General features: G+C 34.0%; 1 protein-coding gene across 1 annotated transcript in view; it reads left to right on the forward strand.

Moving 5' to 3' along the window:
• The window catches only part of LOC103605590 (putative uncharacterized protein CXorf30), a gene marked incomplete at its 5' end in the record, with an annotated part of 100137 nt that overhangs the window by 52604 nt on the left and 32158 nt on the right, over positions 1–15375 (forward strand). The window contains 4 exons of the mRNA XM_008590206.1: positions 314–473; positions 1822–1916; positions 6100–6252; positions 12031–12202. Of these exons, the coding sequence (XP_008588428.1) occupies positions 314–473; positions 1822–1916; positions 6100–6252; positions 12031–12202 (580 nt within the window). The remainder of the gene's footprint in view (positions 1–313; positions 474–1821; positions 1917–6099; positions 6253–12030; positions 12203–15375) is intronic.

Consider the following 15375-nt stretch of genomic DNA (forward strand, 5'->3'; position numbering starts at 1 on the left):
TTGAAAAACCTCATGATTTACGATTCTTTTCACTCTGGGAGACCCCAGCCAACACTTTTAACATTTTCTCAGTTCTTCCGGCCTATTTAGGGGAAACTTCTTACCTCAGGATAAAATGTGTTTATTTTTATAGGGTTGATGATATTTGAGGGGAAATAGCAAATGCACTTACAGTTTAGCATAATGTAATTTTTTGTTCATAAGCAATTCTGAAAAATTGATAATCAGTAAGACATTAAGTGATTACTTTCTGCTATTAAAATTGTATTCTGTAAATATTTACTGCATTAAAAATTATTTTTGTGTTTTACAGGAATTGTACTGCCTCCTGAAGGAATTATAGATATCCCAGTATTATTTTTGCCCCAAATTATGAAGTTACACAAAACACTGGCCATTGTTCAGATGATGAAAGTAAATAGAGAAAATTGGCCTATTGACAATTTTGATGAATTGGATACAGAGACTAAAAGGTAACATTTAATGAAGACACTAAAGGAAAATGATTTCTTTTTGACCTGCACTGATGGGATAGGTTTCTTTTACATGTTATACAATGTAAAGCTCATGATTTTATATCCTCTAAACTACTGAAATACATATGTTTAGAGTAGGAAAATGTATTTGTTTTATGGGATTCCTTTTTGACTGGGCAAATGGTGACTACTAAGACAATAAATAATCAGTATCCAAAGGACAACCTAAAATAGCTTGTCTGGGCAAACTACAGAACTTGTGATACTGGCATCCATCAAGTGATGGCACTGTGCCAGGTGGATATGACATCCTGATGAAACAGTGCCATGACTAGTGGATACTATGTCCTTTCCAGAATGAAGGTTTATTTGTACCCTCTTTGTTTAGGTGAAATTTAAGCAAACTCCAGTAATGGTTTAAAATTTAAACATTTCTCTACTCATATACTTGAATTAAATGATGGTCTACAAATCTCAATTAAAAAGAAATTTTTACATTGTCTTACATGTTCATATTTCTTCCCCAAATTTAAAAGACTTCTCTACTGTGGGCCTATTCTAATCCAGCTGTGCTATTTCACAACTCTTACAGACAAAACTGGCTACATAATTTGTGGGTCCCATTGAGAAATGTGAATGATGTGATCCTTGTTTAAAATTATCAAGAATTTCAAGACAGTTACAATAGTGCATTAAATAAGCATGGATCCCTTCTAAGTGTGGGGTCTTATCTGATTGTCCAAGTCGCCTGCACAACTGGTATTGCCTGCAGTGTTTTGCATTTCATTTTAACAAGAAAATTCCATCTTCCACAATGATCAGAAACATTTTCTAGTACTGATGTTCTCCTAATAGTGTATGATAAACCTAGAATATTTGTACAAATGCCCTCTTTCTTTTAACTGGTATACCCAAAAAGTAATTTCTTCATCACTTTCTAAAGTCCTGTACTTCATGTCGTTTTTTGTTTTGTGCTTTGCCTGTTCATTTTAATCCATGAGGACTGTATTACCTCTCATTAATCACAGTTCAGTCATGTCAATAAATACCAATGCCTAACTTTAAAAGTAGAGGGAAAAGCTCTTCAGTTTTAACTTACATCTTACGGTGGTTTTATTACAGCATTTTTGTATGTGTGATAATTTTCCAGGATTTGCTTGGAAATACTTATAAAATCAACATCTGCAGAAAGTGTTCTCTATTTCATCAGTTTCTCTTTGCCAAAGTTTAAATTCACAACCTTTACTAAAGTACCATTAGGTTAATAAAGAATAAGCTATTTTATGCTAATATTGAAAGTGTGCCTCTCTTTTGTTCACTCTTAGTATTTCTCATTTCTAATTAGAACTATGGGAATAGAGAGAGGAGAAATTCAAAAAATACCCTGGATATACCCTATTCTTGGGCTCCCACAGGCGCCACATCCTAAATCTCCTGAAGGTAGGTATATTTTAGAGTCAGAGAACATCAGAATTTGAAAGGACCTTAGACTTAGACGTGCTCTAATCCCATTTCTTTTTTATTCGACGTCCAGAGAAAGTCAGTAGTGAAGTCACCAACCCTATTGGTAAGAGTGCTGGGACATAAACCTGGTCTCCTAACAAGTCCAATAATTTTTGCACAAAACCCTGTTTCCTGTTGCCATCCTGAACTAGATCACTAAGAGTCCCTGGTACTTTTGTTCTGGGTCTCTATTAATATCATACTTCAGCTTCTGTGTAACTCTCAGTCCCATCCGAGAACTATGCTGTGGGGATGCTGATCCCTCTACTCTTAGTTGTTCCAAACACAAAACCTTTATGATATTCGCCAAAACCAGTCAGAATGTTCTGAAGTTTTCAGGGAAGTTTACTTTGCCAAGATGTACACAACGTAATGTCCCTACCCTTAAATGCCTTTCTTTTTCTCAGTAACCTCTCATTTTTTCCCACATACACCAGTATTCTCCGGAATTTCTGTGGGTTTTTTTTTCCCTCAACACTCTTCTCACTTCTTTTGCATTCCTTGATTTTCTCATTTTCTTCCCAAGTTCAGCCTAAGAAGTGAAATTCCTCTTAGATAGCATATAGCAAAATTTTGTTTCCCGACAACTGCTTACCAGGCTCTATGTGTACTTCTATATAACTAAGAGGTGGTGAATTGCTTTGCAGAGCTAAGGGGTATCTATCTAGTTCGGATCTCACATTTGAGCAACACGGATAAGTTAAAAGAAATCTCAAAATTTTGCTCTTTCTTTCTCTCCTTGATACCAATCTTTGCAAGTGAAAAGCAGTTAGACTTCCACTGACATAATGTCACCACACTTAGAAGGAAGAGAAATTACAGTTATGCTTGTAAACAAAGCATTTCCCTAGATACACATGTTATAAAGGAAGGCCAAGACTACGTATTTCCTTATGTAGTTTAATTTTCATTGGAGTAAAAATTCACATATAGAAGTACCTTTGACAATAAATGTCATTTGTTTTACTTAAAATATTTTTACTTTTGGGTTAAAAAATTATCAACAAGTACATAGATATTTCAAATGTACTAAATTATCCTCAGAATGCTTCACAAACATGTTAAAATGTTTCTCTTACTTTTTCTGGAAAATAGTTGACTCTATATTTTCCATAGAGCTGAACTGTTTAAAATTTATAATACAGAGACAGCTGATCAAAGTGATATAATAAAGCCTAGACATTGCTCTGTTGGAATTCTAATAGTAAGGATGCTCCCGTTTATTGCAGATAGTTTTGTTTTTCTCAGATTAAAGATTTAAAGCAGAATTTTTCAGTCTAAAACAAAGCCCATAAGAACATAAAAACAAAAATTTCTTACACGTTTTTCTTCAAAGAAAGTTCAACATGCTCCAGGGCATTTTCCTTTAAGCCATTTTTCTTGGTAATTACTTGATTTTTTTTTTTCTGTTTGTTACATAGATTAATAAATTGTCATAAGACATAGGACTGAAACAATATGTGGCACAATGTGGGAGACATATTGATAATCAATGGTTGTTAATATTGTTTTTTTTCCTGCTTATTTTGGTTTTTCTTATGTTTATTTCCCTCCGTACATTTAAGGTACCACAGGACTCCTATTCCTAGCTTCAAATTCTTCAAAGTGTCATTGTAATTCATAGGCATTTATAGTGCCCTCCTGTGTTAATTCTGGGTGCTGCTGGGAATGCGCTTGGTAATGTAATGGATTGTGTTAGTTAGGACTTTTTTTTATTATTATTACATGTGATATACAATATATTTTAAACAAATTTAAGCAAAATGGCCCTGAGTTTGGGCTAGAGAAACACATATAGTGAAAAGTTCAGGAGTGGAGCTGACTTCAGACTCTGCATGATCCAGGCTCAAACAGTCAGCACCTGGTTTCTCTCTCTCTTGTGACTTCTTTTGCTCTGTTTTACTGCAATTCCTAGCTGAGCTCTCTTTCAGCATGGCAAGATAGCAGCAGTTCCAATTCCACATCTCTTCAGGTTCGTGTCCAAGATTACCTTTGGATCATATGATTCAAGAGCCTCTAGCCCCTTTGCGGATCCCAGGGGAACTGGCATATCTATTGATCTCACAGAAGTGAGTTCCGCAAATAGCCTATGTTAGATTAACACAGCCTAGTAATAAAACCAGTGTTTTAAAATAGATTGTGTGTTAGTTATTAACTCATTTTACCAAAAGTCTAAAATATATGCTGGTAATTATTTTTACCTACAAATGCCCTTGAGAGACAAGAGGGTATATTTTTATGAGTACATATTATTTATTTTCTGTACAGTCCATTCTCTATTCTTTATTTAATAACTCATCAGATATAACCTATTGCTTTCCCTGCTAAACTGTATCATTGTGGAAGTTTATGACTTTTTTCTTTTGTATGTATTTATCACTCAGGTTATTCTCAAACCCAGGATACTTTTGTTGTTCTGTGAGCCATGTTTTCACTTTGCATTTTTACCTACCACTGCCCATTGGGGCAGATAATTGGAAGAGGAATACACTATCTGTCACAGTGTAAATACAATGAAAAGTGAACCCATTGTGACTGAATGATCCTTGCATTGCCAAGACACTAATTTCCTAAGGACTTATAGGACAAGAGCACTGGCATAATGCTAATTGTAACTTTGATCACACTGATTTCCAATTTAATGCTGTAAGACTAGAGTTAATTATTACCAGAAAAGCTTGTACCTTTTATCCTAGCCATTTTAACCAGAATGTTCAAAATATGTTTTTAAATTTAGAATTAAAAATTAAATTTATAATATTTTTATACTATAAATGTCATATGTATCACAAAAACAGATAAATCTGAGTAATTATCTAATTTTGTAGTGTATGTGAATATGTTATTATTGATGTCCCAAAAGCATAGCATAATACATTCCAAAAACTATTTGTATATTATGATTCTCTTTTTTTGTCTTTAATGTGTGTTTGACTTGATAAAAGTATAATATTTAATATATTAAGGAGAAATAATATTCTTATTTGTGTGGATTCCAGTACACAAGGCCCACTAGTATTATAGACCTGAGGCCAGAGGAATACATTAATATTTCTTTATATAATCAGGAATTGTACGTAGAAACAATAGTTTGATTTCTCACAAGATCACTGACAACTTCTCCTGCACTTTACATAGGAAAATATTGAAATTTGATAGATATATAAATACATAAATGTTTAATTCTGTCCATAAACTAATATACAATTACATTTAACCTTAACTTTAAAGAATTCATTACTATTTTATTGTTAATTGTTTAAAAATGTGCATTTTGTAAATTTAAATGTAATTCAAAAATGAAAAATTAAAATATTTTATTAAATTATTTAAGTGTGAATTTTAAGTTGCATGTAAATACATTTTGATTATAATAGAAAATATTTAAAAATATTATTACAAAATAAGTGCTACAGAACTTATTTTTTTAAAATTGTTTGAAGGTATTTATTACTGTATTAGTATAAAAGTAGAGCTTGTTATCACCACAATGAACGTACAGATTGTTTTTTTTCCTTTTTGTCTTTTTTACTGACCGGTAACGGGATCGCAAACCTCGGTGTCGCACCCATACCGGGGACCGGCAACGGGATCGCAACCCTTGGTGTTGCGCCCGCACCGCGCTCAGCCAGTGAGCGGGAACCGGTCTCCACATGGGATCCGAACCCTCGGCGGGAGCGCCGCCACACTCCCAAGCGGCACACTCTCCAGTGCGCCACCAGGCCAGCCCCGAACGTACAGATTTTAAAAGAGGAGAAAATCACATGTCCACAATTGCCACTTGAGTTATTTACATAACTATATCAGTTTCAGAATCAAATTTCTGCATCCTAATATAATCTTTTATAGTCTAGTATATGTCACACAGATTTATCTTTTGCCATACTATTTTTACACATTCTTTAATATTCCTATTTGCTCCCATAATGTCAAAGAATATAGTTATTGCATGAATATGTGTATAATGTGAATGTGGGTGTCTGTTAAGGCCAGTTGCAATAGCAAGTGAAAGCATACTAAAGGAAATTTTCTTTTTCATGATGTAGTTCATTTTCTCCTATCTCAAGCATGATCATATAACCTAATAGTCAAATTAACTAGAAATATTTCTCTCTTGTAGTTGTCATTACATGTCAGTCCAAGAAGCGAGTAGAAGAGAAGGTGGAAGTCATGCTGACTGGTGATTTTTTTGGAGAAAATCCAACTCCAGAAGAGACAGATTTTTTAGTGATTCCAAAAAGAAGTTCAGATATTTCTTATGAAGATTTACATGGTAAGAGAACCACATTTATGGATTATAAAAAATGATAATAAATACACGCTCAGTTTCCTTGAATTGCAGGTTGCTGATTTCTCATGAAGATCTATGCCCATTTAACTTTCATCTACAATGTAAATTCAAGTAGTGCTTAAGGAGTCCACTGTTATGTTTGTTGTCTTCACATAGTAGTTAGCTCAAAAATGGCAGCAGTTATTGTTATTCCTGGATTTGTAAGACATATGTTATAATTCTGTCGAAATGGAGAGGAGAGAAAACTGTAGTAACTATAATTTCCACAACCCTTTAGTTTTAATTTCTTCCTTTACTCTGTCTTCTGATTTAAGGAATATGATTGAAGTCATAACTTGCAGTTTTAAATTTAGAAACAAAACCTTTAATAAATTGTTTCTTATTTAAAGAAATAGATAAATTGGCACAAATTAGATATAATACCCAAATAAACTTTGTATAATAAAGTTTATTACATTCATTTACTGTATAATTCAGCTTTCTATATAAAAATTTGCTATCTCATTTTTAATAATCAAAATAATTTAAAATGTTACCTAATTCTCCAAATATGTGGTGTATCACTTGAAATAAATAATATGGCACCAAGTGACGTCAGCAACATGGCAGAGTAGGGACCCTGGACCTTCCTTCCACCCACAAAGACACCCATTCAGCAACATTCATAGACAAATTTCATTTGTGAGACAACAGAAACTAATTGAAAGGCTCTTGCACCTCGGGAGAATGTGAAACCAAACTCACCAGAGCCTGTAGTGAGATTTAAGACTCCCTCTTGCTAAAGATCCTGCTCCTGGCACAAGGTCTTCTCGTGACTTTTGCCTTGGTAGTGATTTCATGGATATAATACCAAAAGTACGGACAGCAAAAACAAAAATAAACAAACTCAAAAGCTTCTTTACATAGAAGGAAATACTCAATGACAAGGTGAAAAGGCAACCTATGGAATGGGAGAAAATATTTGCAGATTGTATATTTAATATGGGGTTAATATTAAAAAATAAGGAATTTTACAGCTCAATAATAAAAGTAAATTAGTAACCTGATTAAAAAATAGGCTAAAAAATTGAATAGACTTTCTCCTAAAAAGACATGTAAATGACCAATAGCTGTATGAAAAAATGGTCAACATCACTAATCATAAGGGGTAAATATAAATCAAAACCACAATGAGATATCACCTCACACCTGTCAGCATGGCTATTATCCAGAAAACAAACAAAAAGTAAGTATTGGCAAGGATGTGGGAAAATATGAATCCTTGTACACTGTTGGTATGCAATGCAAAATTGATGTTGGAATGCTAAATGGTTTAGCTGTTGTGGAAAGCAGTATGAAAGCTTCTCATAAAAATCAAAACAAAGCTACCATATGATTCAGCAATACCACTTCTGGGTATTTATCCAAAATAATTGAAATTAGAATCTCGAAGAGGTATCTGTACTACGTTCGTTGCAACATTATTCACAGTGGCCAAGATATGGAAACAACGTAAATGTCCTTTGACAGATAAATGGATAAAGAAAATATGGTGTGTGTGTATGTATGTGTGTGTGTGTGTGTGTGTATAATGCAACAATATTCAACCTTAGAAAAGAAGGAAATTCTATAATATGTGACAAAATGAATGAACCTGGAGGACATTATGCTAAGTGAAATAAGCCAGTCATACAAAGACAAATACTGCATTATACCACTTACATGGTAAATTTAAAATAGTAAAAATCACAGAAGCAGAGAGTGGCATAGTTGTTGCCAGGGTCTGGAGGAAAGGACAAATAGGGAGTTGTTCTCCAATGGGTATAAAGTTGCAGCTGTGAAAGATGAATAAGTTCTAGAGATCTGTTGTACAGCATAATGCCTATAGTTAACAATATTGTATTGTTCACTTAAAAAATTTCTTAAGATGGTAATATCTCATGTTAAATTAAGTATATAAAAGGATAAAGAAATGCTTATAAATGCTAAGCATTTTAATATGTTTTCTCTACTTTAAATTGCTTAAGTTGTACTCCTGTCAGGTTGCAAACTAAAGAAATTGTAATTTTGATCATATAAATTGACTAAAAATTATTACCTGAAAAATTCCACTTCCTCCTAGATATTCAGGGTCTATAAGAAAGCTGCCATCATCACATTGGGAACATTGAAGTCATATTAGGAAAACAATCTCTCTCAAATAGCTCTTAAAAATACACATTTCGATATAGTTCTTATTTTAATGTTTCATTACTTTTCATGAGGAAAAAGAATGGTTAATATTGAAAATAACTAAATGGAAGGTTTTCAGGCTTATCTCCACCCATCATTCTCTCTAAAATGCCTGTTTTCTCTGCTCAATACCCCTAAAAACAGCAAGCTCATCTATTTTTTGGCTAGATACATTTTAATTTGTGAATCTTCTTTTTTGTTCTATAGTATGTCCTGCTATACAGAAGTACAATAATCTAATCCCCTCTCAATTTTAATATTTTTCTGTCTCTATGGTACCTGAATATTTGATGAAATGAGTTGGCTTTGTCTTCTCCTTAAAGGCATGTGGCAATCAATAACTTGGTGTCTTTTCTTGCCCTTATTCCAAAGGTATAACCAGCTTGTCTTCAATCTCTGTAAGTCTTTCTGCTTGCTCCTTCCTTCCCACCAATTACTTTATGAAGGGACAAGTCTGACCAGAAAGTCTGAATACTATTTTAGACTTTAGTATATGCCAAAGCAAATGAACGTCTTTTCCCCTGTGTGTAACTTAATTATATTTTATACTGCACATTAAATAGTGTCCAAAAAAGTCAGGTTTACCATTCTGTTTTGTACTTTTTATCTCTTAAATCCCTTATGGTAGAAATTAAAGCACTATACTTTGCGGCTTGGACTCTGAGTGATAATTAATCACACCCTTGCCTTCCCACAACCTAGTTTAAAACCAACAGAGAAGCACATGTAGAAATGAGGCATATATAAATCAAAATGTCAGGTTTATTAATTAGAAAGGTGAATTGGGAAGGGACTTTGAACTATGGAGTTATATGGCTTATTAATACCTTCCACCTAAATTGAATGCATTAGTGCCAAACTGGCCAGCTGTAGACACCCTACAGAGACAAACCGCCTCTTCATGAAGGAGGAGAAGAAAGTATGAATCCTGATTCAAGACATTGGAAAAGAAAGAGAAGGGTCTGCTCATCTGCTCATCTTTCTTTCCCTCACTCTAGTAAATAGATCACATGTGTTTCTTTTCCTCCCACGGCAAGTCATGATGAGGGAGGCAGATTGAAACTGAGCTTATTTTCCTCCTGTGCTTTTCCCTTCTCGGGAGTCAATAGACCTCCCTATGTAAACCTGACAGGTAGGTGATGAGAACCCCCAACATTTCCTTTTCATTATCCTCTCTTTATTTTCATCATATTCTTTCCCTCAGTTCAATAAAACTCTCAAGTCTCATTAATTGGAAATGTGAGAACCTCTCTGCTCTCTCTACCCTGACTCCTCACACATATCATTGAATTAACCAGAATTGATCATTTTTTTATCTTTATCATTGGATAAAAATGTATCAAACATCTTCACTGTTGCATATTATGCTTAGCCCCAGAGCTGCCAAAATTAACAAGACACAGACCCTGTTGTTAAGGGGTTCAAACAACATCTATTTAACATGTTATATTTATGTACCTGTACTATTTAAATTAATCAATATTGCCCTACTAGGATACTATTATATTTGGATTTTTAGATTGTTTTGCAATGTCACTTCTATAAGATTACAGATCATTCTCTGTTGGCACGATTTTCCCTATAATTGTATTTTTTCTATGAAAGAAGCTCATTGTCCATGCATTCTTTGTGCGTTTCTGGGGATTAGTTAGTGACTTTCTCTGTGGGGTTTTTTATCTGGGAGTAGTTTTACCATCCAACTGCATATCAGACTCAGGCCACTTCTTTTTATTTCCCAGGTGTTCTGTAGCTCAAGGCTGTTGTTCTTTGATGACCCTGTTGTCTTATGTGTGTCTGATTTGCTGATTTATGGGTCACACTGGTCTCATTTCACTCTAAGCCAGTCATTTCACTGTGTCTTGTTTGCATATTGTATGTAAACTTCCATGTCGGGCTTATTTTATGGTCGCAAACAGCTCCTGAGAAACATATCTTTTGTCCTCTTGTGATCCCACATTGACCTCCAGTCCTTGGCCTTTTGCTCTGTTACTATTCACTTTGTTTTCTCTGATCAATTCACTCCATCAAGGCTTCCGTCTTACCCACTCTAATAGGACTGTGCTTTAAAAGATTGCCAACCTTATGCAGTTTGCCTGATGCAATGGATATAAAATTTGTGCTCTGAGATTACTCTGCCTGTCAGCAGCATTTACCAGTTGATCAGCTTCTTATTCCTTAATTTCATTCTGACACCACTACTCCTATAAAGGCTTCTATAATTAAGCATGAACAGATGCATTTCTCAACTACAAATATGATTTGCTTCTTAAAACATTTTTGCAATGTTATTTGAATACAGTGGAAATTTTCTTTCCCATAAAACACTCTAAAATTCTTAAATGTTATTTTCTCTGTATGTATTATGACTTCCTATGAGATATTTCTATATTCCTTTCTCAGAACAAATAGACATCTTATACGTAGACACATTGATTTTGCTATGTCAAAGAATGGCTATTGATAGGAACAAAAATGTCTGATTTTGTCAATGGATGAACACCAGCAATTTAGGAGGCCAGAGGTTTATTTTTATGTGTGGGGGAAAAAAAAGAGATCTTCTGAGGGTGTAGGTCAGTCTGTTACATTTTTCATTAATAAGAGCTGGTGAGGCCTTGGGCTTGCTATAGCCCAGCTATTTTTCAGAGTTTAGTAACACAAATTAAAATCAACTACTTCTAAAAAGTGGTCTGGTTCCTATTAGGATTGCTTACAGAAAGGTTGCCATCAGCTCTGAATTAAAATAATGGTATCTGAGGATCACTTTTATCTTTATACATTAGACACAGACTTTAGAAATTAGAACAGCTGTGGACCAGGTCAAGTCATGATTCTTTCTCTTCCATGATTCACGTGTAATGTACTTCATGATTTGTGCTTTTAGCTCCTTACATATAAATGAAGTATAAATTTAATTCATGTTTGTACCACTTGTCTACATGCTAGTCCTGGATTTAATAAATTTTTTTAAGTGCAGTGGACAAAACTCTGCTGTTACTTTCCTTTGGTAACCTACTGGTTACGAAAATATTTTTAACCATATCATCTGTAATGGTTTAGGACTAAAACATGAAGAACACTTTATTTTATTAAAATATACCAGAAATTGAAAATACTGCTCTAATAGCTTGGGATGCCTTTTCAATATTGTTTAAACTTAATTCAACTCAAATTTTAAACTTCTTACTGTATAAATTTCAAATATTTTGATGCATTTATTATATAGAGCACATTATTTCTATTTTATAATTAATATTGATTATTAATTTTCATTTGACATTTCTTGTTTCATAGACTTAAATTTTAAGTATGGTGAAAATAGTCTTCTAAGTTTATTTTTTCTATCCTTTACTTATTTACCTTTTAACAAAAATATACTGAGTATTAATACATAGCTGGTAATGCACTAAACATTATGAATACAAAGCTAAATAACATATGCCCTCTCCCTTTCCTTAAATTACCTGTGCATGATTAGTGTTGACATATAAATGATATTCAATCTATGCATATTAATTAAATTGAAATATATTTTAATCTTGATTTGACTAGATAAACCTAAAAATTGTGAATTTGAATATGAAATTCAATTTGAATCTGAAGTTATGAAGTCTAACTTGGAATCCTGTGTGGCTTTATATTTGATCAAAAAAAGTTATAATGTCCATGCTGAAATAATATCGTTGGTCTTCAATCTGGTATTTACACCAAAGAAACCATTGTGGTAAGTCTGTTTCCTTCCTGTTTTTCTTTAAACAATGTTAGTACTCTTTTCAACTAAAAAATGTTGACTTTTTTCTTTCCATCTTTCAATATTTGGATTATATAACTTCTTGATACTGTTGAGAGAAACATTTCGGGCTAGATTATTTCTAGCTATGACAAGTATTCTGATGAGAAAAAAAATAGTCCAAGTAGTTGGAAATCTAAGATATCCTTCAAGAATTGTAACCTTCCTAATGTGATTGGGGTATCAAATTAACAAAAAAGAACAATCTATTTTGTAATATCTTTAAAAAAGTGATTTGATGCTGTACAAAAGCAACATATTTCTTAATGCTGCTTCTTAAGACCAATTCAAATGAAGAAAATGCTTAAACTACGTTCTACATAGCAATTGATTTTATTACCCTTTACCATGAAATACTATAACATTATACATCCCTTAGTAAGATATGAGTGTGTCTGTGAGAATACTGGGCTTTGGATATCTGTCCTCTGGTAACCTTCTTCCAGCATCTTTATATCTCCTTTTTGGGCAGCTGATATTTAGACTTACAAGCACTATATGACATGTCACATCTGAAATAAGACTTTATTTCTGTCTGCACACAAAGATACTGATCAGAACCACAATATATAGAAAGTACAAATTATAGCCGGGAAATTTTTTTAAAAATGAAAGTATTACTTATGCTTTAAATAATTTTTAAAGTTAAAATATGTACTTAATGTAGCCATGCATATATTTAAAGTTCATATGGATATGTAGTATAATAATTAAAAGATAACAGGGTCATCTTCAGGAAGCAGTAATAAAATCAAGCTACAAGAAAAAAAAGTACACTATAAACACTGACATTGTCCCATTTTACCTTTTCTGTCATTTTCATATTTTTCTATGTTTATTTGTTAGTATATTTTTAACATTTAGCTTTGTATTGTTAATTTAATGATATAGAAATTACCAGCAACAACTAGAAGGGGAATAATATTATTACTGGTCAATAAGGGCAGAGTCAATGTGAATTTATACTCATTCAAAATTTTGTGGATTTAAAACTTCTTGATGAATATTTGGGATACTGATTTAGAGCAACTTCTTTGCATGATTCATAAATTTCTGTAAGTATTATGTGTTGTTCTGATGTAGTTTAACAAGTCTGACCCCACCCCTGCCCAAACAGGAGACAAGAAGAGTACCTATGTTGTTACGGGGAGACACAGGTCACAGAAGTGCCCTGGGCTTTGCCCCAACCGACCGTACTCCTGCCCTCACAAGAGGCAGGAAGAGCACTGATGCCAAAACAGGGAGGCTCAGGACAGGGAAGTGCCCAGGCCTCAACCCACAACCACACATGTACAGAAAGCAGGAAGAGCACTGATGCCACCACAGGGAGGTCCAGGACAGGGAATTGCCCTGCCCCTGGCCTCAGCCCGCCTAACCCTCACTAGCACAGGAGGCAAGAAGAATCCCCATGTGGTGACAAGGAGGACCCAACATGGTCCACAACAGCAGCCATCTCAGATTCCAGCTGCAAAAGGACAGCTTGGTGCCACAGTAGCAGCCATGACCACTGCAGGTGGCCCACCACATATTCAACTGCATTGACATGAAGAGAGTCACCACAGGAGCTGGCAAAGAGAAGAGGCAGTGTTTCTTCTCAAAGTCCACTCTAGAGTAATAGAAGAAGCAGCTGATCTACTAGATGACCAGAAACTAATGTAGAGATACTAGAAATATGAAAAAATAAGAAAAAAATGACATGGCAAAAGGAGTACAGTAATTCACAACTACCAGACCCTACAGAACAAGAAACCTTTGAAATGACTGAAAAGGAATTCTGACTAACAATCCTACTGAAACTCAATGAGATAGGAGAATGCTCAGAGAACACAATGAAATGAGGAAAAATATCCAGGATATAAAGGAGGAAATTTACAAAGAGATTAATACCTTAAAAAAGAATGCAGCAGACCTGCTGGAACTGAAGGATTCATTCAATGAAATAAATAACACAACTGAGAGCTTTAGCCACAGATTAGAGCAAGCAGAAGAAAGAATTTCTGATCTCAAAGTTGTTCTTTGTGAAATAAGCCAGGTAGACCAAAGAAAAGAAAAGAAAAAGAAAAACAAAGAATTAAGAAAAAAGAAGAAAGTCTAAGAGAAATAACAGACAAGCATAAGTGCACAAACATCTGAATCATAGTGGTTCCAGATGGGAAGGAGAAAGAAATTGAAAATCTTTTCAATGAAATAATAACTGAACATTTCCCAAGTATAGGGAGAGACATAGAACTTCAAACCAGGAAGATCAAAGTTCCCCAAACAGATTCAGTCCAAAAAGATACTCCCTGACACACATTATAGTCAAATTGGCAAAGCTCAAAGACAAGGAGAGGATCCTTAAACAGCAAGAGAAAAGCATCAAGTCACTTATAAGGGAGCCCTTATCAGACTAACAGCAGACTTCTCAACTAAAACTCTACAGGAAAGAAGAAAATGGGAAGACATATGCAAAGTACTAAAAGAAAAAAAAAAAAAAAAAAACAGCCTTCCCAAGTATAGGGAGAGACATAGAACTTCAAACCAGGAAGATCAAAGTTCCCCAAACAGATTCAGTCCAAAAAGATACTCCCTGACACACATTATAGTCAAATTGGCAAAGCTCAAAGACAAGGAGAGGATCCTTAAACAGCAAGAGAAAAGCATCAAGTCACTTATAAGGGAGCCCTTATCAGACTAACAGCAGACTTCTCAACTAAAACTCTACAGGAAAGAAGAAAATGGGAAGACATATGCAAAGTACTAAAAAAAAAAAAAAAAAAAAACAGCCAGTCAAGAATACTGTTCACAGCAAGGCTATACTTCAGAAATGAGGGAGAAAGAGTATATTTCCCAGACAAACCAAAGCTGTAGATTTCACAACCACATAACCAGCCCTGTGATAAATTCTCAATGGATTCCTGCATCTAGAATACAAAAAATAATCACTACCACAAACGCACAAGAAAATACAAAACCCACTGGTAAAACACAAATGCAAAGGAGAAAGAAAACGGAAATTAAATTTTACCACCTCAAAAAAAACATCAAACACTGAGGATGAATAATAAAAGTGGTAGAAAAGAACAAAAGACATTTAAACAAAAGTTTTAAAATGCCAGGAGATGATA

Source organism: Galeopterus variegatus, unplaced genomic scaffold, assembly GCF_000696425.1.
Source record: "Galeopterus variegatus unplaced genomic scaffold, G_variegatus-3.0.2 Scaffold5927, whole genome shotgun sequence".
NCBI classification, from domain to species: domain Eukaryota; kingdom Metazoa; phylum Chordata; class Mammalia; order Dermoptera; family Cynocephalidae; genus Galeopterus; species Galeopterus variegatus.